The 22536-nt window shown below is 47.3% G+C and overlaps 1 protein-coding gene across 1 annotated transcript in view; it reads left to right on the top strand.

Moving 5' to 3' along the window:
- The first annotated feature begins 2397 nt into the window (after positions 1–2397).
- LOC144587299 (uncharacterized) overlaps positions 2398–22536 on the top strand; it is a 36759-nt gene continuing 16620 nt past the window's right edge. The window contains exons 1-4 of the mRNA XM_078387373.1: positions 2398–3167; positions 4647–4749; positions 7043–7885; positions 12574–12586. Of these exons, the coding sequence (XP_078243499.1) occupies positions 4713–4749; positions 7043–7885; positions 12574–12586 (893 nt within the window). The 5' untranslated portion in view covers positions 2398–3167; positions 4647–4712. The remainder of the gene's footprint in view (positions 3168–4646; positions 4750–7042; positions 7886–12573; positions 12587–22536) is intronic.

Below are 22536 nucleotides of genomic sequence, written 5' to 3'. Positions count from 1 at the left end.
CTGATTTACAGTTACCTTAATTGAGCTTTTGAGGTAAATGAGTGTTTTTACTATTTCCACTCCCTTCCATCCCTGTGAGTTTCCATGTCTGAGCCAGGGTTCAAATGCCCCGACACCACACTCATTCTCAGACCACGGGAAAAATCTTCTGCTCTTTGGCCATCCCATCTCAAGTGGTCCTCACCCATCGAAAGGAGGAAAAGGCTGAGTAGATTGAGTACCAAATCTCCCCAGAAGGCAAATCCTTGAGGGGGGTCGTGCAGCCTAGTGGTAGGAACCGTGCCTCCTAAGAGGAGGAGGCTTCCCACCCCCACCCCATTCCCCCACCACGGATTGCCTGGGAGGGCTTAAATCTCCAGACAGAGGTAGGAAAGAGGAAAGGAAGGCCTGGCTAGGCAAAGGAGAACAAAACCAAATAAAATATCCAAAGGAGAAGACACAACCTGGATTCAAGACCACCTGCGCTTCCCCTGTAGTGTGCGAGCTGTGAACGTCTCCTGAACTCTCCTCATTGGTCCGTGTGTGTGTGTGTGTGTGTGTGTGTGTGTGTGTGTGTGTGTGTGTGTGTGTGTGTGAGAGAGAGAGAGAGAGAGAGAGAGAGAGAGAGAGAATGGGAGTGGGTGGACCGCTGAAATTGATCAAGGTTCCCACCACTAGCACCACCCGGATTGCCAGAAAAAGCATAACTCACTCCAGGCAGAGGCTGCAAAGGAAATAATGAAATAATGGGAGTGGGTGGGCCGACATATGAAATCTGCAGGATCCAGACCTGGAAGAACAAGGAACTGTATTGTTCTCTCACCTGACAGAGAGATGCAGCCCCAGAGGACAGAAAAAAGGACAAAGGAATGTTCTGTTATTGTGGTTGTGGTTGTGGTTGTGGTTGTGGTTGTGGTTGTGGTTGTGGTTGTTGTTGTTGTTGTTGTTGTTGTTGTTGTTGTTGTTGTTATTATTATTATTATTATTATTATTAGTATTATTATTATTATTATTATTATTATTATTATTATTATTATTATCACGGCCTCTCCCAATTTGAAGAGACCCTTGCCCAGCAGGCCGAGGCAAAGAGGAAGTCACAAAAGCAGCAAAATCAGGGAGCTGGACAGGGGACAGATTGGATTTGTCTTCAGTGTGGAAGAGATTGTCACTCTCGAATTGGCCCCTTCAGCCACACTAAGCATTGTTCCAAGTCCTCCATACAGAGCACGTCACCATAGTCTTTCGAGACTGAAGGATGCCTATCTTACCTATTATTATTATTATTATTATTATTATTATTATTATTATTATTATTATTATTATTATTATTATTATTATTATTATTATTATTATTATTATTATTATTTCAATTTGTAAGCTGCCTGTCTGATTTGTGGTCCCCTCTGGGTGGTTCACAACACAGTAAACCATAATATACCAAAGAGCTCCAAAACTAAACTAATCACGCACAAATATTAACCATCCCCAGTGAACCATGAGAAGCCGTTCAAAAGAGAACCAGTCCGTGTAAAGGGCGGGTGCTCTCGCAAGATCTTAAATGGGCTGATTCAGCTAAACCAATGGGTTTGTTGTTTTTTTTTAAAAAAAAAAAGCCATATGACGTCTTTATTTCGTTCCTCCCAAGGAGACCCCCTCCTTGCCCCCCCTCCAAGGGAAACGTCCTTGAACTAAAAGAAATGAAGGGAAACCAGGAGGCGCGCTCGAGAATGAATGAGGGAACGCCTGGGGAGGGACGGGAGTCCGGAAGCGGTGCCTCCTCCTCGGTCCTCCAAGGGTTAAAGGCACTGAGATCTAGTGCCTAGAGAAGCGGCTGGCCGAATGACCGAGGGAACGCCTGGGGAAGACGGGGAGTCCGGAAGCGGTTCCTCCTCCTCGGTCGTCCAAGGGTTAAAAACACTGAGTTCTGGTGCCTAGAGAAGCGGCGGCATTAGGAGGATGGCGCCGCTTCTCCCCCCCCCCTCTTTATACCATTGCAGGAAAGGGGAAATTTCCTTGCAAGAGGGGGAGACGGGTGCGAGAAGGCCAGGTTGGTGTACGCGGGGGGGGGGGCGGGGGACGGGGACCAGCGGGACCGGTCCATGCAGACTGGGGGGGGGGCAGAATTGGCTGGTGGGTGGGCAGAAGCAAGAAGGGTTTGCATGCCAACCCCCCCACCCCCGGGAACGGAGGCGTCTGCAGCTGCCATGGCATATTCCCCCCCTTTCTCCCGAAACATGGGGTCGCCCTCCCCAGGAATCCAAATGCAATTCTCCCCCCCATTGCCCATCCCCAGCCACCCACCCCCACCCCAAAATGTCTTGAGCCAGCCTCCTATGGGTCTGGATGGGACGGGAAGTGGAGTTGGGGGGGCGCGGAACGGATTGTCTGCCCCTAGTGTCGGTAAGGGGTGGGGTGGGGTGGGGGAAGGATAGCCTAGTGGGCAGATCGGGGCTGCTTCTGAGCCCCCTTCCCTCCCTTGCTGCTACCATCACCCCCTTTTAAATTTTTTTCCCTGAAAGCAACTCCTTTAGCCAGGAGGTCGATGTGGGGGAAGAGAGCACCCAAATATGAACTTTGGGGGAGGTGAAGGACCACCCCCCATGACAGCTCTTAGGGAGGGGGAGTGCCCCCCATACCCCTCCACCTCAGCCCACCCCCCAGTGCAGAGATGCTTACTCAGCCCCAGGACTCACTCTCTCCTCCTTCCTGGGGTCCCCCCGGCGGTCCCAAGGTTTCTCTCTAGCTCTCTCTCTCTCCCCCCCCCCAATATCCTGGCTTTGAGGCCCCTAAGCCTCCCCTATGAAAAGTGGGGGGTTAAGAGCCTTGGGGGGAGATTGTGTTGCCTCGCGGGAACCCCCTGCCCTGATTTTTCTTGGCTGGTGGAAGAGAAAGTGGCCCCTTCTTTTTCCATTAGGGTTTCTGCCCAATTCCCAGATCTTTTGGGGAGGTGGGGGGCATTGAATGTGTCCAGGGTCCAGTTTCTGTCCTAAAATGCAGCAGGGGGAGGGAATGCATGGAACGGCAACACAAAAAGCCTTGTTGATTCTTTTTTTTCAATTTTATTTTTGCTAAAAGGTAAAATCCACAGGAGTGGCCCTTTTATACAAGGCCAGCCTCCGCCTCAGCCGAGTGGGTCAGCTTCCGAGTGATTCAGAGCGCTGCGTCGGGAGAAGGCGGTGAGACCGGTGTGTGTTTGGGGAAGCCCGGACAATGGCCCGGGAAGCTTTAAACAGGAGATTATGCCCAATTCCATAAGAAGGGAGAGTCCGGGAATCTTTGCAAGGTGGGCAGTTCATTAGCAGGGCTTCCCGCCATCGTGACCTTCGCCTCCTCCAGGAAACAAAGAAACGAAAAATGTTCAGGGTTTTTACGTCACTTGCAACTTCGGTCGGCCCCAGGAATCGGTGACGCCCTGTTTTTAGCAGCCCAACCTCATAGGGCTACAAACTAGAGGCCACGTTAATAATAATACTAATACCCATTGAAACATCTCGCTTGTGGATAAAACACACTTCAGTGGTCCCCGTAGTCTTCGGGGCTTTGGGAAAAATATCAAGAAACTTCTTGCAGTTACTACTGTATAAACAGTGGCAGATCTCAGAAGTCACACCACCATCAGAGCTAGAAAAAATGGCAATATTAGGAACAGCATACGTACTGCGCCGATATTGAACAGAGACGTGGGTTATTTTAGTTTAAACTTGCATCTGTTCTATGTTTTTATAGTTTTGATTGAGTGTGCCCTGGTGCTTTTGAACGACGACAGTGTGCCGTCATAATAATACTGACTCACGGCAACCATTTCCGGAGTTTTCTAGATAGAAGCTGCACAGTCTCAGGGCTGCCCCCCCAGAAGGAGGGAATGGTAAGCCTCCTCTTGAGTATTCTCAACCCGGAAAGTCTTGGAAAGGGTCGACGTAAATCAGAATGGACTTGGCAGTAGAGAATTATAGAGAGCTGTCTGGTTTAGGCCAGAGGCTGGAAAACTCTGGAAAGGATTTCCGTGAGTCAGAATTGACTCGCTGGACATGATTATTCCCTGGCTGGATAGCTCAGTGAGTTAAGGCTCTGGATTCAGAGCCAGATGTTGGGAGTTTGATTCAGAGCCGGGAAATGCAGACAACACACTCAGTTTACTGCAGGATATCTTTTTATTTATTTATTTATTTATTTGATTTATACCCCACCCATCTGGCCTAAAAGGCCATTCTCTGCTTCCGTGAGATATCTTGCAACCCGAAACTTTTGCTCGTCATTCACAACAACCTGGCGAGGTGGGTAGAGTTGTGAGGTTATCTAGAGCACTGGTTGTTACTCAGATGTTTTTGGACTGCAATTCCCAGAAGCTTTCACCATCAGCTCTGCTGGCTGGGGTTTCTGGGAGTTGCAGTTCAAAAACACCTGGGTAATAAAGGTTAAGAACCACTGATCTAGAACACCACATCTCCGGTAAATGTTGTGAAGCCTCTCTCGTTCACCTGTGACTAAAGGGGATGTGCCTCCCCCCCCCCCCGGACTGGCAGCATTCAACCATTGATGCCTGGAAAGTGGACAGAAAAAGATAGTTTGGGATTTCATTAAGTTTTTCCCCCACTGGGATATCCGTGTCTGTGCATGGTGGTATTTAGTGATCAGATGCATTCTTGGTTTTTTCCCCCTTTCAGTGCTGGGCTGTCCTTTGAGGAGAAGATAGCATTTCTTTCTGCCACAAGGCCCCGCAGAAGGAAGCAATGCTGGCAGATAATTACGGGAACGACTCCTCTCTCGGTAATTACCCCTTTGCCTCCCAAAAAGGATAAATCTCTGTGTGTGTGTGTGTGTGTGTGTGTGTGTGTGTGTGTGCGCGTGCGTGCGCGCATGCACACACACACGCATGTGCATATGTGTGTTTGTGCATGCCAAAGGTGGGATTTCAAATTGCAGAGCCAGGGATAAACCCACACATAAACCTTTGCCAGGAATTTGTGAGGAGCAAATGACTCCTTCACTGCACGCAAAAAATAAAGGGTTTTTTTTGGGGGGGGGGAACACTCCAGATATTTTATCGGTTGGACATTCTTGGCTTCTGTGTGCGAGAAGAACTTTTAATTTTGCGGAAGACGGATTCTCCCTCAAGGGAGCCAGGGCCGTTTGTGGAAGGCAGAGCTGGACATGGGATACAAACAGTCATATCTTAGAATTTGCTTTATAATTGTGCTTTTCTTCTGGTTATACACCATCCGGAGCAGCAAGTGGTGGTATAAGTATTGAATTAATCCATCCATCCGTCACCCCAACTTGTCACCCCCCCCGGCATCTGTACCCCAAGGGGAGAAACTCAAGTCTGCTTAGCGGTGGCGCCTGCCGTAAGGTCCTGCTTCTTTTTGGGGGAAATCCTATTATTTACGTAGAAAACATAACTTGTCCATTTCCCCTAAAGCTGAGCTTGCTTTTTCTAGCTGGATGGTTTTCTAATTTCTCAGCCTAAATCTCCTCTCTGTTAAAGTGGTGCTTTATAGCAAGATGCTGGCTGGATAGTTCAGTAAGCCAGGTATCAAGAGCCAGAGGTTAGGAGTTCAATTCGCACCCCCCACCCCCACCGCTGTGCCTCTTGGGAAACCAGCCAGGGTGGCTTTGGGCAAGCTGTCCCAGAGGAAGGGAAGGGCCGGCCACTTCTGAGCACTCTCTACCTCACGGGTGGGCAATTAATTTCTATAAGGAGGGGCACATGAAAAATCTGAACTGTGTTAGGGGGAGCCGAGCCAACTTTACTTAAAAATAAAATGAAACAGTGAGGTTATGATTGTTTTTATTTTAAACTTGTTAATCTTCACAAATACTAAAGAGGTTTTTATTTTTTGGCGGTTTGTTAAAGATAAGCAACTGATCAACTTTAGACAAAAAGCTGTAAATGGTTTTGATGTTCAAAACTGTCCGCGGGCTGGACAGGAGTGGCTCGCGGGCTGTATGTGGCCCTCGGGCTGCACTTTGCTCAGGTCTGCTGTACCTGGAAGACCCTGAAAAGGGTCACCAGGTGTCGGAATAGACTTGATGGCGCGTGATGGGGTATTGAAGGTGAGCTATTCCGGATAGTACGGGAGGATTTCAGTGACATATAACACTTCCTTTTTAACCTTATATTCGAGCCCACAAGCAAGTTTAAACATGTTTATGAGTGATCTGGCCTTTCTAACCAGGTCATTCATAAACCCACTTATAGGCTCAAACATAGGCTGTAAAAGGCCTTAGGAATGGACCTCAACAGATGGGAAACCTTGACGTCTGAGCATTCAGCCTGGAGGCAGGCGTTGCATCACGGCCTCTCCCAATTTGAAGAGACCCTTGTCCAGCACGATGAGGCAAAGAGGAAGTCCCCAAACCAGCAAAATCAGGGAGCTGGACAGGGGACAGATTGTATTTGTCTTCAGAGTGGAAGGAATGGTCACTCTCGAATTGGTCTTCTCAGCCACACTAGATGCTGTTCCAAGCCCTCCATACAGAGCGCGTTACCATTGTCTTTCGAGAGTAAAGAATGCCTACTAGGCTGTTAAAAAAAAAGACACATCATAGAAATGATAGCTATCAGTTCTGTTTAGGGATCACTTTATTTGTGGCAGATGCTGCAGAAAAGCAGCAATGTGGGCGACTAAATCGGCCCGATGGTGGGGACAGCCCTGATGTTTTCATCTGGGAAGGAGATATTTCTCTCGCCTCGCCTTTCAGTAATGGCAGATTTGAGAAGCTCGGCTTGTTTTGAGACGAGCCTATGTCCACCCCGACCTCCAAAATAATTTCTCATGCCAGACAAAATTTCCTGGCTTCATGGCAAGAATGGGGAAATGATGTTTTTAAAATGCTGGTTTTCAGAGGCTGGAAGGCGAGGGAAACCACCCTGTGTTTCTGATCAGCCTCATTTCAGTTGGAAGCAAAGACCAAAAAACTTGGTCCTCAGGGTACATGTGAAACAAAATAAATATCAGATGAAAGAAGCTAACAATTAGATTTGATCTCTGAAGGGGAACTTTTTCTGGATTGAACTCCTGACCGGATTTTGCTTTCTCCTCCCTCCCCCCAAATGCAGGAAATGAACAAAGCCGTGAAAATTCCCCCCAGAATCCTCCGGCGTCACCTGAAACAGCCAAGCAAGAAGTAGGAAATGAGAAAGGCGGAGAGCCAAGTAGAGGGAAGAGGCATGAGGGAAACCAGTCAAAGAACAGGAAGACAAAACCCTCCGCTTCTCAGGGCACAGAGTTTGGCGAACTTCTGAACCCCCAAGAAAAAAAGAAAGGGAAAAGGGACGGGAAATGTCTTATCTGTGGGGTGACGTTGAAATATTATTCGGACTTGAAGAAACATTGCCGAATCCATGCTGGAGACAAACCTTACAAGTGCAAGGAATGCGGGAAGAGCTTCAGTCAGAGCGGAAATCTGTACTCCCACGAGCGAACCCACACGGGGGAGAAACCGTATAAATGCATGGAGTGCGGGAAGCGCTTCAGTGTCAGCAACCACTTGACGTTGCACGAAAGAACCCACACGGGGGAGAAGCCCTACCGATGCTCGGAATGTGGGAAAAGCTTCTCTCGGAGCGACATCCTCACGTTACACCAAAGGAGCCACACCGGGGAGAAGCCGTACACCTGCGTGGAGTGTGGGAAGAGCTTTCGCCGGAGCAGTAACCTCTCTTCCCATCAACGGACCCACACCGGGGAGAAACCTTACAAATGCCTGAAGTGCGGGAAAAGTTTTGCCGTGAGCAGCAACCTGACCCGGCATGAGATCACTCACACCGGGGAGAAACCTTACAAGTGCATGGTGTGCGGAAAGAGCTTCAACGTGAGCAGCAACCTGAGGCTCCATGAGCGGACCCATTCGGAGGTGAAACCCTATACGTGCCGGGAGTGTGGAAAGAGCTTCGGCAGGAGCGACGGCTTGTCTTTGCATCTCCGGACTCACACCGAGAAGAAATCATAAAGGCACGGAGTCTGGAAAGAGTTTCAGGGCGGAAACCTTCATGGGAACATGGGAGATGCTTCCCTGTCCATAGAAGGATTGATCAAACCTCGAACAACTCACGGGCATGATGGCTTTTCAGTGCTCACCTACGGACTGTGTTCTGCAAGGTTGCACTGATTAAAAACAAAGCTGAAATCCATTTTATTTTTTTTTGCAGAGGTAGAAGGCTTATTGTAAAGATTGAAATGGTTTCCTCCCAGGATACAGATTTCAAGATAGCAGGATGTATTAGAGCTGTTATTAGGGCAAGTGAGATGAGTCACATTCCATGATTATAACCCTTGTGTGACACAGGGGCTAAAGGGCAGTACTGCAGCCAGGACTCTGCTTGTGACCTTAAATTCCTAGATCAGTCAACGGAGGGCAACAAGTTTTCTCTCCTGTCCCCGGAGAGACTTTAATCTGTGTACTGCATTTAAATTTGCTCAAAGAAAACAGACAATATTTGCTATCGTCTCATAGTGGCATAAGCTATTTGCCATTTTTAAATTGAAAATGTGTCCTTTCTTGCATTGGGAACTTTTGCAAAGGCCTTTCCACCCCCATATGTGCTAAGAAGGAGTCTTGTCTCCTTATGCGGTGAACTACATGTAGGGGTGAATGTAGGGGAAATTGAATACTCAGAAGAGATAATGATGAATGGAAAGCTAACGAAGTGCATTTAAGTGTACTACAAGTTTTCTTCTCACACCCTTCTCTACGTCTCTCCTGTTGCCAAGACTTTGATAATCAGGACATGATAATTTATTTTAAAGCAAGCACTGGGGGAGTAGGGCCAGGATGACGACCAGCATACTCTGCTTAAAGGTGAACAGGGGGATTTCTTTGACCCCTAAAGGAGTCTTTCTGGATCGGAATAAATCTGGGTCTGGGTTAGGTCTCCCACCACCTTTCTCTTTTCTAGCAGGGGGTGCCAGATGTTTCCATGAAGGCAAAATATGGAGGTTCCAGTTATAAAGGGCATTGCAGGATACTACCTGGTTGGAGGACATGAGAGACCTGTTCGGGGTGATGGCCGTTTTCAGGGAAGGAAATCCCGAAGCAAAAAAACATACACGCTGTTACAGAAGAAGAAGAAACCCCGTGAGCACATGCTGAAGACAGGCCATCCTTGGAACCTCTGGATTCTGCTGTGTGTCCAAAAATCATGTGTACCGTGTATTACTATATATATAATCTTGTAGTCATAAAATTAAAAGCAACAGTACCTGAATATTATTGGATAGTTCACCCCATTCAGACGCCAGTGTGTAAATAATAAAGCCCAGTGCACAAATCACATTCCCTAGTAATAGTCCATTCTGTTTTGGGGAAGAAAAAAAGCAACCACACATTTTTTATTTTTATCTTGGAACTTCATCCCGTCTTCCCATTTGATGAGTAGGCTTCTCAGATGCACCTGATCGCTCTTGTGCGGGGGTTGAAGGAAATATAGGTTGCCTCTGAGGGTTGACCTGGGTATCCAGACGGACTCGAACCCACTTCGATACTGCAACCAAGACTGCTCATGACCTGAGTTTGGATTCAGGGAGCCAGCTCAAGGTGGACTCAACTTTCCATCCTTCCGAGATCGGTAAATGGAGTAGCCAGCTTGCTGGGGGCAGGCAACGATGATTAAATTGTAAACCACCCAGAAAGTGCTTTAAGGGCCATGGGGTGGTATATAAGCAGCACGCTTTGCAAACGTTGTCCTGAGGCACCGAGGCAGGCTGCAACCTGCTTTCCTGCCCCATCTCAGCCCTCTTCTCTGTGCTGCTGGTGGGGAAAAACAAGCTGTAAAGTAGCGATTCCCCACATTGAACCTCCAGAGGTTCTCGGACTATCACTCCCCAGAAATCTTGGCCAGCCCAGCTAGTGGCGAAGGCCTCAGGGAGTGACAGCCCGAGAACATCTGGGGACCCCAAGTTGGAAGGGTCAAAAGAAATGCCCACGATTTGAGGCACTGGTCTGTAGGAGCCAGCTGCGTGTTAGGATCTCTGGAGGAGCTCCGCTCCCTGAATAAACCTGGCTAATTGCAGAGATCTGCTTCCTGTCCCACCATTGAGAACCATTTGTGATGTGGATAGATTGGGGGGGAGGCCTTTTTCTGCCATAGCGCCCCCTCCACTGGGGAATGGGCCTTGCCATTGGTATCATTTCAGAGTCAAGACATCTTTCATTATTAGAGCCTCCGAGGGTTAAAAATCATGGCCTGGGCAAAGTCCCAGTGCATTTTTTTAATGTTTTGAGTGCTTTAATTTTATTTTAATTTATTTTATTTTAATTTTATTAAGACAGGTATATTTTTGTGTACTTTGGTTTTTAACTGTTTTAGCCATTTTCGTTGCAATCTAGCTTTGTACAGGTCTGCTGCCCTTCCTGAGATCCTGTGACAGGATGAGCTGTAAATGTTTAGACAGATAGATAGATTAGAGAGAGAGAGAGAGAGGAATCAATAAATATCAGGCAAAAAGGACTTTAAAAGAAAGAAAGAAAGAAAGAAAGAAAGAAAGAAAGAAAGAAAGAAAGAAAGAAAGAAAGAAAGAAAGAAAGAAAGAAAGAAAGAAAGAAAGAATGGGATATCTTACAAGACTAACTGTGGTGTTTTAATGTGAGCTTCCATTTTCTCAAGACCTATGACTATAACTGCATAGCCGATGCTTATAAACATTTACAGTTGCACCCCCCCCAAAAAAACTTCCCAAGGCTAAAGATAACATGTGGCAAAATGGTAAAGAATATCTCTAATCACTGATGGTATTTTTGTTTTTGTTTTTTTTGCTATCTTTACCTCTTCTGAAACTAAGAAAGAAAGAGAGAGAGAGGAGGGAACTGGACTGGGCAAAGGGAGGAGGGGGTCTCCTTCGATCCAAAAAATCTGTAAAGTGTTACTCATGGCTTGGAAAAACTCCGAACAGATGCATTCCAAAAACATCACTTTTCCAATCCCGAATGAGGTGTTATTTTATTTGGAGGCTGCCTTTCTTTCTGGTAAGGACGATCCAGGGTGGCTCACCATATTTAAAACAAGTCAAGTTAAAAAGGAAGTTAACTAATTTTAAAAAATACAACCACCGATTAAATGACGAGCTAATTATGATTAAATAACTAAAAGCAAGGAAACAGTAAAAAAACGATGTCACTTTTCATCACTACTGGCTTAGGGCCACCCCTGAGAAGGTGTGACATCCGCGAGGTCCTGCCCTCCGCCATCTTTGCAAACTCAAGCCTGTGGCTTCCTGCATGGAGTTCGCCCATCTCACATTTCTTCTTCCTCTTTTCCTGCTCCCGCCAACTTCCAGCCTGGGTGACTTGCAATACCTTTTGAACAGACAAAAGAACATTTTCGTGACCATTAATAGAAAGCCTGGGAGAGGGTCCACCGTGAAAGCCTCTGAAGGTTTTGCTGGGTGGGGGGCTGCCTAGTAGGCTCTACGTCTCCCCCCCAATCCTTCCCAGACACCCACCTCTTTGCCCCGCATGTCAAAATGCTGCTTTTAACCTAGAAAGTCCTCAAAAGCTCTCTCAAAGAGATGTGCCTCCCATTATGAGCCAACTCAGATGTTATATGACCATCAGGAGAGCCTTTTCTCCCCATCCCGCCATCTGCTCAGGTGTATTTGGTAGGAACAGGGGAGAGAGGCCTTCCCTCCCTGTGGTGGCTCCCAGAGACTCTGGACCTCCCTGCCACTGGAGTCCAGCCTGGTCCCCATCTTGGCTCTCCTTCTGCTAGCAGGGCAAGACCCTTCTCTCCAGGCAGGGTTTCCCTGAGTGACTGGCTGCCTGGAGTGGGGATTTTAAAATCCCCACTGGAGACGTTTTTACATGTTTGTGGCTTTTACATCTGTTTTGGTCGTGCTTTGGATCTAACTTTTGAAATACAATCTTTGTGTGGGGGTGGGTAGGTGGGTGGGCGCAAAGCAGTTCCTTGATTTGTGTTTTATTTTTCTGGTGCATGGGGGATCCCCTCCCCCAATTATGGATCCCCAGGAGAGGCACCAGATTCCCCCCCCCCAGCATCCCAAGAGGGGGTCCCTTCTCTTTCCACCACCCCCCTCAAAAGTCACCCCCTTTCTTCCCTTACTAGCTGCAGAGTTTCTATCAACATTAGGCACTCAGAGAGGTTGGTACATAAACTGCGATGGAACTCCCACCCCCATCACGTTTAAATTTTATTTATTTATTGTCTGCTGTTGCCTCTGGGGGTGACATTTTGTTTTATTTTTCTGGTCCTTTTGTGTTTCTGTGCTCGGATTAATTGAGAGGAATTTAATTGCACAATGAGGGGAGGGGTAGGGAAGGAAGAGATCCTAAGGAAGCACCCCCCCCCCAACTCCCTTCTTTCCTCCCCACTTCCTCTCACTCTCTCTCTCTCCTTTTTTTACTGCCTCACTTCCGGTCCCTGTTGGGAAAGGAGAAACGTAGAGCTAGGAAGATGGACGAGGTGACCTCTGCCCTTTGGTGCTTTTTCATCAAGGAAAAAATCCCTTTCCAAAGAAAGCAAGGGAAGGGTTTTTTTCTTGATTATGATGATTATTTCTCTCTTCATTTGTTTCTGTCGTCCAGCCCCGCCCGCCGCCCCTTTCCTTCCTTCATGAAACCATGCCTGAGGAAGAGGGGGGAACCTAGAGCTACGAAAGTGTAGATGGGAACCCTACTTCCGTCGTTGGCTCTCTACGAACAGGAAGCGGAAGCCGTGTGCTGGCCCCTCCTTTTCCTTCCTCTCTATGGTCGTCTGGCTGAAGGGGGGGCTCCTGGCGGGTTTCCCGCGTCAGGAGCTGCCAGGAGGTGATCTTGCTCTCTCTCTCTCTCTCTCTCTCTCTCTCTCTCTGTGTGTGTGTTGTGGAGGGGCAATATATTGGGTGTGTGTGTGTGTCTTTTCCGTGCAACCCGTATCAGTAACCGTCCCCCCAGGGTTCCCATTGCATCCAACGCCATGCAAAAGGGGGCTTTCTTCCCCCCCCCACGGCCTCCTCCATGGGGCGGGTGAGGATGTGGGTTTTTTTGGGGTGTCCCAATCCCACCCCCGGAAGCAAGGAGAGACACCCCCTTCCTCCGAGCAAGGTGTCCCAGAGTGTGTGGCTCGCCCTTGGTTTTCCTGCGAGGAGACCTCCCCCTCCACCCATCATCTTCCACCCCGAATCTTTTGGGTGCTTAAAAAAGGGGAGGAGGGAAAGTGACAAGGGCTGTGTTCCCCCCCCCCAAGAAAAAAAGGCGCAAGGAGGGAGGCCTTTCCCTCAACTTGGAAAAGTTGTGTTGAGGATGTAAGGATCTGGGGGGGGGGAGGGAGAGGAGGAGGAGGACAATGGGGAGGGGTGCCAGAAAAGGGGTTGGGGACATCGGTATAGCAGTCTCTGAGGGTGAGCAGGGACTCAAACCCAGGTCTCCCAAAATCCCAAGAAGATATAAAAACTGATGAAGGAAGGCATGGTTGATTAAAAGCTTTCGTTTCCTTGGTCCAAGAAGCCTCCAGACTGATCCTTTTTTTTTCTTTTTCCCCAAGAGAGAGAGTGTGAGACTGAACTGATGCTCTCCTCGCTTTTCCTGGGACCAAAAGAGAAGGACCAAGTCCCCGAACCCTCCAGGATTTGCAAGGTAGGTGAGATTCACCCCATCTTTCACGTCCTTCTTTCCTCCCATCATCAGCTCCTTCTTCCCTTTTCTTTTTTCCTTCCTTCCATCATCAGCTCCTTCCTTCCTTCCATCATCAGCTCCTTCCTTCCTTCTTTCCTTCCTTCTCTTTTTTCTTCCTCCCATCATCATCTCCTTCCTTCCTTCCTTCCTTCCTTCCTTCCTTCCTTCCTTCCTTCCTTCCTTCCTTCCTTCATCAGCTCCTTCTTTCCTTCCTTTTCTTTTTTCCTTCAATCATCAGCTCCTTCCTTCCTTTTTTCCTTCTCTTTTTTCCTTCCTCCCATCATCTATCTTCCTTCCTTCCTTCCTTCCTTCCTTCCTTCCTTCCTTCCTTCCTTCCTTCCTTCCTTCCTTCCTTCCTTCCTTCCTTCCTCCCTTCATCAGCTCCTCCCTCCCTCCCTCCCTCCCTTCCTGTTTTTGGTTCAAGAAGCAATAGGATGCAATCTGCTGTAAAACTTAGGAAAGTATATCAGATGATTTTACACTGTGCAGGGGCCATGAAATGAGCAGGCTGATAGTTTATGTAGTCACAAGTAATTAGTATAGCAAATAGTCTTAGAGAGAGAGATTAAAGAAATCAGCCACACACAGAGGGATGTCTGCCAGATGAACAACAAAGAAGAAGACTCAGTAGTAAGGGAATGCCAATGGAAGTAGCAGCAGTACTGGATGTAGTGGATGTGGATCTGGATGCGTGTGAGAGTGATGGATGTCTGTGAGAGAATCTAGATGTGTGAGAATGGTCTGGATGTCACACACCCCTGGAGGACTCTCTAGCAAGCTCATAGTGGGCAGTATACAGATAGTTGACAGAGTACAGATAGGACAGTCATTACATCATGTTATGATTACCCTCACTACAACAACAATGTGGCTTAGCAACCTTGGCAATGGCACCCCCACAACACCGAATGGCAGGCAGGTTGGTTGGTTATTTATTTGTTTGTTCATTTATTTATTTATTTATTTATTTTGAACCTGCCTTTCTCCTTGAAAAGGACCCAAGGTGGCTCAGGAAAGAAAATATTTAAAAACTGGAAACCGGGAGTAGACCACGGTGCTTCGCGTCATTAAAAGGTAACCTTGGGAGCAGTTGAGGCCGCTACCGCTAGATCTTCTTCCAGGACAACTTTTCTTTTGTAATTGTTATTTTTGTGTACGACTTATTTGTGTACAACTTATTTAAAGGCTTGCTGTTTTCTCTGTGGGCACCCTTCTGCGCTCTCGGTTCATCACTTTTTAATATCTTTGTGATGGATGGGGGTTGATGGTTTTCATTATGTTTATGTTTGTTCTTTATGTTGCTGGAAACTCCCAGAGCAGTGGCATGAGTCTAGATGGTATGATATTGATATACAATCAGTCAGTCAATCTGATCAATCTACCATGATACATGTTGAGGCTTTTCCATTTCCCTGTTTCTGCTCTCTGGAAGAGAGACAGACATATACCTCCAGATGAGGTAAAAAAGAACAAAAACTTGGTAGTGTAAGGAAAAAGCTTTGGTTTTCTTGGTCCAAGAAGCCTCCAGACTGATCTCTTTTTTTCTTCTTCTTTTCTCTAAGGGGGAGAGTGTGAGACTGAGCTGATGCTCTCCTGGCTTGGCTCAGGACCAACAATGAAGAATCAAATACCAAATCCCTCCAACGTTTGTAAGGCAGATGAGATGTCTTTTCCTGCTTTAGAGATCAGAACCACAACCGTTAAATTTGTTGTTGTTTAGTCATTTAGTTGTGTCCGACTCTTCGTGACCCCATGGACCAGAGCACGCTAGGACCTCCTGTCTTCCACTGCCTCCCAGAGTTGGGTCAAATTCATGTTGGTCACTTTCATGACACTGTCCATCTCCTTCTCCTTCCTTCACACTTTCCCATCATCAGGGTCTTTTCCAGGGAATCTTCTCTTCTCATGAGATGGCCAAAGTATTGGAGCCTCAGCTTCAGGATCTGTCCTTCCAGTGAGCACTCAGGGTTGATTTCCTTTAGAACGGATAGGTTTGTTCTTCTTGCAGTCCAGGGGACTCTCAAGAGCCTCCTTGGGTTCTGGCCCAAGAATTCCCTCAGGTTGTCCCACTGCCAAGACAGTCTACTAAGACTAAGAGTTGTCAATCTTTTTCTCCCCTGACCTGTTTTCTGGGAGTATCCCCACCCTCCCATACTGGTGGTTTCCCAGTCTACCCTGCCTCTTTCTTCTGGGTGCTGTTTAGGGAAATAAAATTCCCTTTCCTCCTTTTCTTATCTAATTAGCTCCTCTAAAAATAGTCTGCCCAGATATTGCAGGTCGGAGCGGTCAGACTCTCTGAACCCTGTCCATCAGCCAAATTTGCAGTGTTTCACTCTGTGTCTTTTGCTTTATTGTGAATCTTATCTATAATTTAATTCTGTTGTGTTCAGTCCAATTCTTTTGTGTAGAGCTCTGTGTGAGGGTCATTATCTACGCAACCCCATCTGCGCCAGACACACAATGACATTGTTCAAAAATCCGTTCCGGGTGTGTCTCCGAACATATCTGAGTCCTTACATAGGATCTGAGAGTGGACCTGGGAGCAACAGCCCCCTCATGGGGTGCTTGGCAACCAACTTGCAGAGGGATCTTATTTTGGCACCTCCCACACATATACCCGCACCTTGACTCTCTGAACAGCCCCCAGAAGGCCAGGTACACAAGGTCTGCCTTGCAGTTGTGTGTTCAGTGCACCTTTGCTCATGTGGGTGGAAATAAGTTTCTTGACCCTTTAGGATTCTAACCCACCCTGTGGCATCTCCCTTTATTTTTCCCTCCATGGTTCTTAGCACTGTCCAGCTGTAACTCTGAGAGATGGGGAGAGAGGAAGTGGAGGATTCCCCCTCCTCTTCTGGTTCCTGTCCAGACACAACCAGGGGTTAATTCATGGCGGGAGCGAGTCATGGCTGGCAGCTGGCATCTTCCCCCTGGCTTCTGAGTCTTGCTTTTGCCTTTTTCTGCCTGCAGGTACATAGGACCAGCGAGCTGCAGAGTCAGTGCCTCATCCTTACGCAAAGTGCGGCCCTAAGGGCACACTTAGCATTGCAGTTGTCAGAGTTGTGCATTTAAGAATTGTGGACCCTGGGCCTCAGCCTCCTAGCAGATCTCCCTTTCATCAGCTTCTCTTTCTTTTTGTATTCCTTCCTTCTTGTGTTTTAAAATTCTGTAGGTAAAGGTAAAGGTTCCCCTTGACATTTACTCCAGTTGTGTCCGACTCTAGGGCGCGGTGCTCATCCCCGTCTCCAAGCCATAGAGCCAGCGTTTGTCCGAAGGCAGTTTCCGTGGTCACGTGGCCAGCGCGACTTAGGCACAGAACCCTGTTATCTTCCCACCAAGGTAGTACCTATTTATCTACTTGCATTTTTACATGCTTTCAAACTGCTAGGTTGGCAGGAGCTGGGACAAGCGACGGGAGCTCACTCCATCGTGTGGATTCAATTTACGAAGGCTGGTCTTCTGACCCTGGAGCACAGGCTTCTGCACTTTAACCCGCAGTGCGGGTTAAAACGTCTTAATAATAATAATTTTCTATTAGGAACTTTAAAATTCTACCTTAATTTTACTTCACTCTCTATTTCTGGAACACCCTTCTTGGCCTAAAAATGATTTTTATTTTCCTTCTTATTAATTAATCTTATTATTAATCTCACAAGTCACTATCATTTCATATCTTTTACCCGATCACCTCTTAATTATTGTAAATCTATTCTCCCGACCTCCTTTTAACCAGTTTGGATGTTTCCCCGTCCTGTGAACAATCTTCTCACTGCTCCAGTTTTTAAAAAAGAATCATTAATTAGTTTTATACCTTAAATGTAAATATTTAAAACTTACTGACATGTCCGCTAAACCCCTGCCCTTCGTGGCTTATAAAAAACTGTGCAAAATGTGGCGATCAGGATAGGCTCCCAGCATCCTTAAAGGAGGCAATAGTGAGAGCCTTCCAATCCCGCAATACTGAATACAGTGGTGCCTCACAAGACGAATGCCTCGCGGGATGAAAAACCCGCAAAACGAATGGTTTTTGCAATCTCTGTGGTGCCTCAGAAGATGGCTTCTTCTATGTCCATGCCTTTCAAGATGATTTTTCCCCCCAAGACCGATGCCTCGCAAGACGAAAATAATTCATTCGTCCTGCGAGGTTCCCATAGGAATGCATTGCAATGCATTCCTATGGGAAACAGCTTTTCGCAAGACAGTGCTACTCACGGAACGAATTTCATTTTGTGAGGCACCACTGTAATTACCAACCTGTCTCTAGTCTTTCATTCTTAGGCAAGACGTTGGAGCGGCCCATGGTGTCTTAGCTCCATGGGTTCCTGGATGAGACACATTATTTAGATCCATTTCAATCTGGCTTCCGGCCTGGTTATGGGACAAACACTGCTCTAGTCACAGTGGTGGATGACTTACACGAGGAGCTAGACAAAGGAATGTGTCCCTTATTGGTTCTGTTTGGGCCTCTCTGCAGCTTTCATTACCATAGACCATGGTATTTTTCTGGCCTATCTCTCTGGGATGGGACTTGGAGGCCTTGTTTTACGGTGGATCTGGTCCTTCCTGCAGGAGGGCTCAGAAGGCGGTGGTGGTGGTCTCCCCTTCAAGGCCCATGCCGCTAGCCTGTCAGGTCCATCAGGGTTCTCTTTTGTCTCCTATGTTATTTAACATCTACATGAAACCGCTGGGAGAGATTATCCAGAGTTTTGAAGTTTGGTGTCCCCAGTATGTAGACGACACCCAGCTCTACCCTCTCCTTGCCTTCTACATCTGAGGAAGCTATTCTCAGCTTTCGATCAGGATCTGGTATCAGTAATGGAATGGATGAGGGCAGATAAACTAAATCCTGACAAGACAGAGGTTCAGTCAAATGGTAGATTAGGGAACAGGGATACAGCTTGTGCTAGATGGGGTTACGCTCCCCCTGAAAACCCAGGTGCTCAGCTTGGGGTTACTCCTGGATTCGTCTCTGAGCCTGGATACCGAGGTTTCAGTGCTGGCCAGGAGTGTATTTGCACAGTTAGAACTAGTGTGCAAGCTGCACCTATTCCTGGAGAGATCTGATTTGGCCATGTTGGTTCATGCCTTAAGTACTGTTTTTTTTGTGTGTACAGTGGGGTCTTGACTTGAGAAGTTAATCCGTATTGGAAGGCTATTCTCAAGTCAAAAAATTCTCAGGTCAAATCTGCATTTCCCATAGGAATGCATTGAAAACCATTTGATCCGTATCTGCTCTTTTCCGTCCACAGAAACTAATGGGAAGCTGCTATTCCGCCTTCGACCACTAGAGGGGGATATTTTGTTTCTTTTTTTTCTTAAGTCAAGAAAGGTACAGGGAAGGCAGGGAAAATACAGTCCAGGCAGTACAGCACCAGGCAGTCTGAAGACTGTCTCCCAATCCACTCTCTAAACGCTGGGAGGAGTGAGGAAGCAGACAGGCACCCTTTTCACTGGCCAACAGTTAACTGAAAGTTCAAATTTTGCACTTTCCCTGCCTCCCACGTGTTTTTTTTTCAGTTCTTAACTCAAATCTAAGTACTTAAGTCAATATTTTCCTATGAGAGTGGTTCTTAAGTCAAAATGTTCTTAACTCAAGCTGTTCTTAAGTCAAGACCCCACTGTATAAAATGACACTTTTTCATAAAATAATTAAAGGAAAAACTCAGGTAGTTTTATACACAGAAGTAAAGGAGAGGGATCAAAGCACTGCTTTCCCTGCTTTCCCCCTCCACGTTTTGCAAAGAAAATAGAGGGGCAAAGCAAATCCTGCTTTCCCCCTACATTTTCATTGCAAAACGTTTGCAACAAAAATATAGGGGGAAAGCAGGATTGTTTTCCCTCTCCGTTTTCTTTGCAAAACATGGAGGGAAAGCAGCTTTTTGCAAAGAAAGTGGAGGGGGAAAGCAGGAGTCACTTTCCCCCTCCACTTTTTTTTGCAAAGAAAGAAATTTTGGGTTAGAAAAGTGGGGATTGTCTTATGCTCGGGGGCATCTTATACACGGAAAAGTATGGTAATGTCCGGCTGGATTAGTGTAACACATTCTGTGTGGGTCTGCCTATTGAAAGTGTCAGGAATCTTTCAGCAGCTCCAAAATGCCACAGCTAGATTGCTAACTGGGGCTGGACACATATATCGTATAATCCCCATTACAGCACCTCCACTGGTTACCGATCTGTTTCCAGGCAGAATTTAAAGTGCTAGTTCTAACTAGATGGGCATGAAGTTAAAAACAAATTCATCAAAAATCACTGATTTGTTCATTTGGATCAGTTTGGGTTTGTCCAAACTGGAGAACCCAAACTTTCCCAAACTGACAAATTTTGGTGTTTTTTTTTTTTTATTGAAGGGCCATACCTAGGTATTTAGAACAGGATTGCCCCTTTATAATCCAAGACCTTTTGTCTTCTAACAAAGGCCATAATTTTTGTCTTTTGATAATTTGTTTGTAATTCCTTCATTTTGCAAAAGTCTGCAAATTTCTTAAGGGCTTTCTTTAGGCCAGGGGTGGGCAATTAATTTCTATAGGGGGCCACATGAAAAAATTAGAATTGTGTTCGGGGGGGCCGAACCAACTTTACTTAAAAATAAAATGAAACCCATTGGGTGAGGCCCTGCGGTGAACGAAGAGACTCACATCTAGAGGCCTTCAGACAGAGGCCACCACAAGCGTAGGGAGGAGGGCGACACACAACACACAGGAAACAACCCTCCCCAAGGTGTCAATAAAGTATTTAAATGCAGAACCTTCCCCTCCTCCCCACAATAATAATAATAAAAAGGTAATAGTGAAGTATCCAGACTTATGGAATCCATGAACTGCGCCCCCTGGCCTCTTTCTTCTTCCAGCTCCCCCACTTTGAAATGGGGGAGCCCACTTTTCCTTCATGTCTGCTTTGGGGAGAGGAGCCACCTCACAATGGGTGTACCCCTTTTTGTGGTGGTGGTGGTGTTTTTGCTCTTTCTTTGGAAGATACAGCTGGAACTCTTCCCCCCCTTCCTGAAAATTTTGTTCCCCAGAAATTTCCTTCAATTGAGACTCTATAAAGAACTCTCCACTCCCCACACCATCTGGATTTTTTTTTTTTAAAAAAAACAATACTGCAGGGCTGAAAAGAAATTCAGGATTTAGTGGTGGTGGGGAGAGAGATGTTGAACAACAGGAGTCCTACACCTCCCAGATGGCCTGCCCCCCCTCTGTCCCTTCCAGCCAAACTGTGGTGCACAGCAAGTTCAGGGTTGTGTGCGGTTGGTGGTGGTGGTGGGAGTTTGGGGGGGAAGTGCTAATCAGATATCTCTGGAGTCAAAGCCCCACAGGCTCCCCCTTTAACCATGGGAGAGAAAACTGTCCATAAAAAAGGAAATTCCTCATGTCTGCCTCTCCAGGATGTGGCACCCCCCTTATTGGGGGGGCAGGAACCCCTTTCTTTTTGGTCCTCCCCTCTTCGCTGGCTCCTGTGTGCCAAAAAGCAAAAAAACCAAACCATCGATCTTCCTGCAAATTGGGTGGGACTGACGCAGGGACACCCCCCACGCCACCCCTGGCTCTTTTCTCCCTTTCCTGCCTTCCTTCCTCTTCTCTTCCCACAGTCCTATGGCTTGTCTTCAGTCATTCGGCGGTGGCAGGTTGGGTGGGTGGTGGGAGGAAGGGAGCGAGTGAGCGAGCGATGCACAATCTGTGTTCCCCATCTCGGTGGATTCTCTGGAGGGGGGGCAGTCATGGACCGTGTGGGGCGGTGAGGGTGGGGGAACGCTGATGAAAGATGATCAATCCGGTGACCCCTCTTCTCCCCTCTTGCTGCCCCCTCCCTCCCACAAAGAAAAGCCCAGCGGGGGAGGACAGAGGTTGCGATCTGCCAGCTGCCAGCACCGCAGCTGTGCTAACCTGCTCCTTTCGCTTCTCTGGCTTGCCTCCGCTGCCTCTCCGTACACACACCCCAGCGACAACAGCGGCCGCGCTCCTCTGCTGACTGCACCCCGGTGTATTGGGGCTGGGGTGGGGGGTGGATGGTGCACGGAAGCGGTGGTGGTGCCTGGAGGGGAGTAAAAGTCAAAACTCTCGAGATCGCCTGGAAACCTTCTGGATACCCCCCACCCTGTCCCCGCTGCTGGTAGCCTGCTCGGGCCGCCTACCTGAGCCGTTCTCGGACTTCCAGGCATCCGAGAACGGCTCAGGTAGGCGGTGCGGATAGGCTACCAGCTGGGGCTGGCCGGCGCTTCGGAGCGGCCGCGGGAGAGGATCCGCCCCCCGGCCGGTTACCCCATCCATGGCTGGACTCCTGAGAGTCCGACCATGGAAGGGAAAGCTGGCTGGGGGGAGAATCCAAGCGGCGGCAGCGGCGGTAGGAGCTTAGATCCGACCCCTGGCCGGTTCCCCTTGCAAAGCGATTTTTCCCCATAGGCAACATCGCAAAGCGATGGCAAAAGAGATTGCTTTTTTGCCATCGCTATGCGGATTCATCGTTAACCGGGGCACTCGTTAAACGAGGCACCACTGTACTTAACCAACCCTAACCCTAACCCTAACCTTAATTGACCAAAATCAGACTACTGTGGAACTGGTGGCGAAATTTTGGGCGGCATGCTAAACTAAACCCTTAGACCTTGGTTTTATATTGCTATATTTGCAGTCTTAGATATTTTACTTCTCCACTTAGGGCTGCAGCTTGTTTTCAATTCGTACAAGCTTTTTAGTTCTACACAGCTTCCAGGTTCCATATTTTAAAAATATCAAGTTTCAAATATATTGAAGACAGTCTTAAAGTAGTAGAAAAACGATCAACACATAACTTAAAATGACATTTCAGCACTAGGTAAGCTCATAATTTTTTCTAAATAAGAATAATACCAGGGTCTCTGACCGATGGAATGATGGCAGTGTAAAAACCATGAGATGTTAGTCATTTATTTATTTATTTTATTTTATTTTATTTTATTTTATTTTATTTTAT

The sequence above is a fragment of the Pogona vitticeps genome, chromosome 2, assembly GCF_051106095.1.
Source record: "Pogona vitticeps strain Pit_001003342236 chromosome 2, PviZW2.1, whole genome shotgun sequence".
Lineage (NCBI taxonomy): Eukaryota > Metazoa > Chordata > Lepidosauria > Squamata > Agamidae > Pogona > Pogona vitticeps.
Note: the sequence above shows the minus strand (reverse complement) of the source record. Positions and strands in the feature narration are given on the sequence as shown.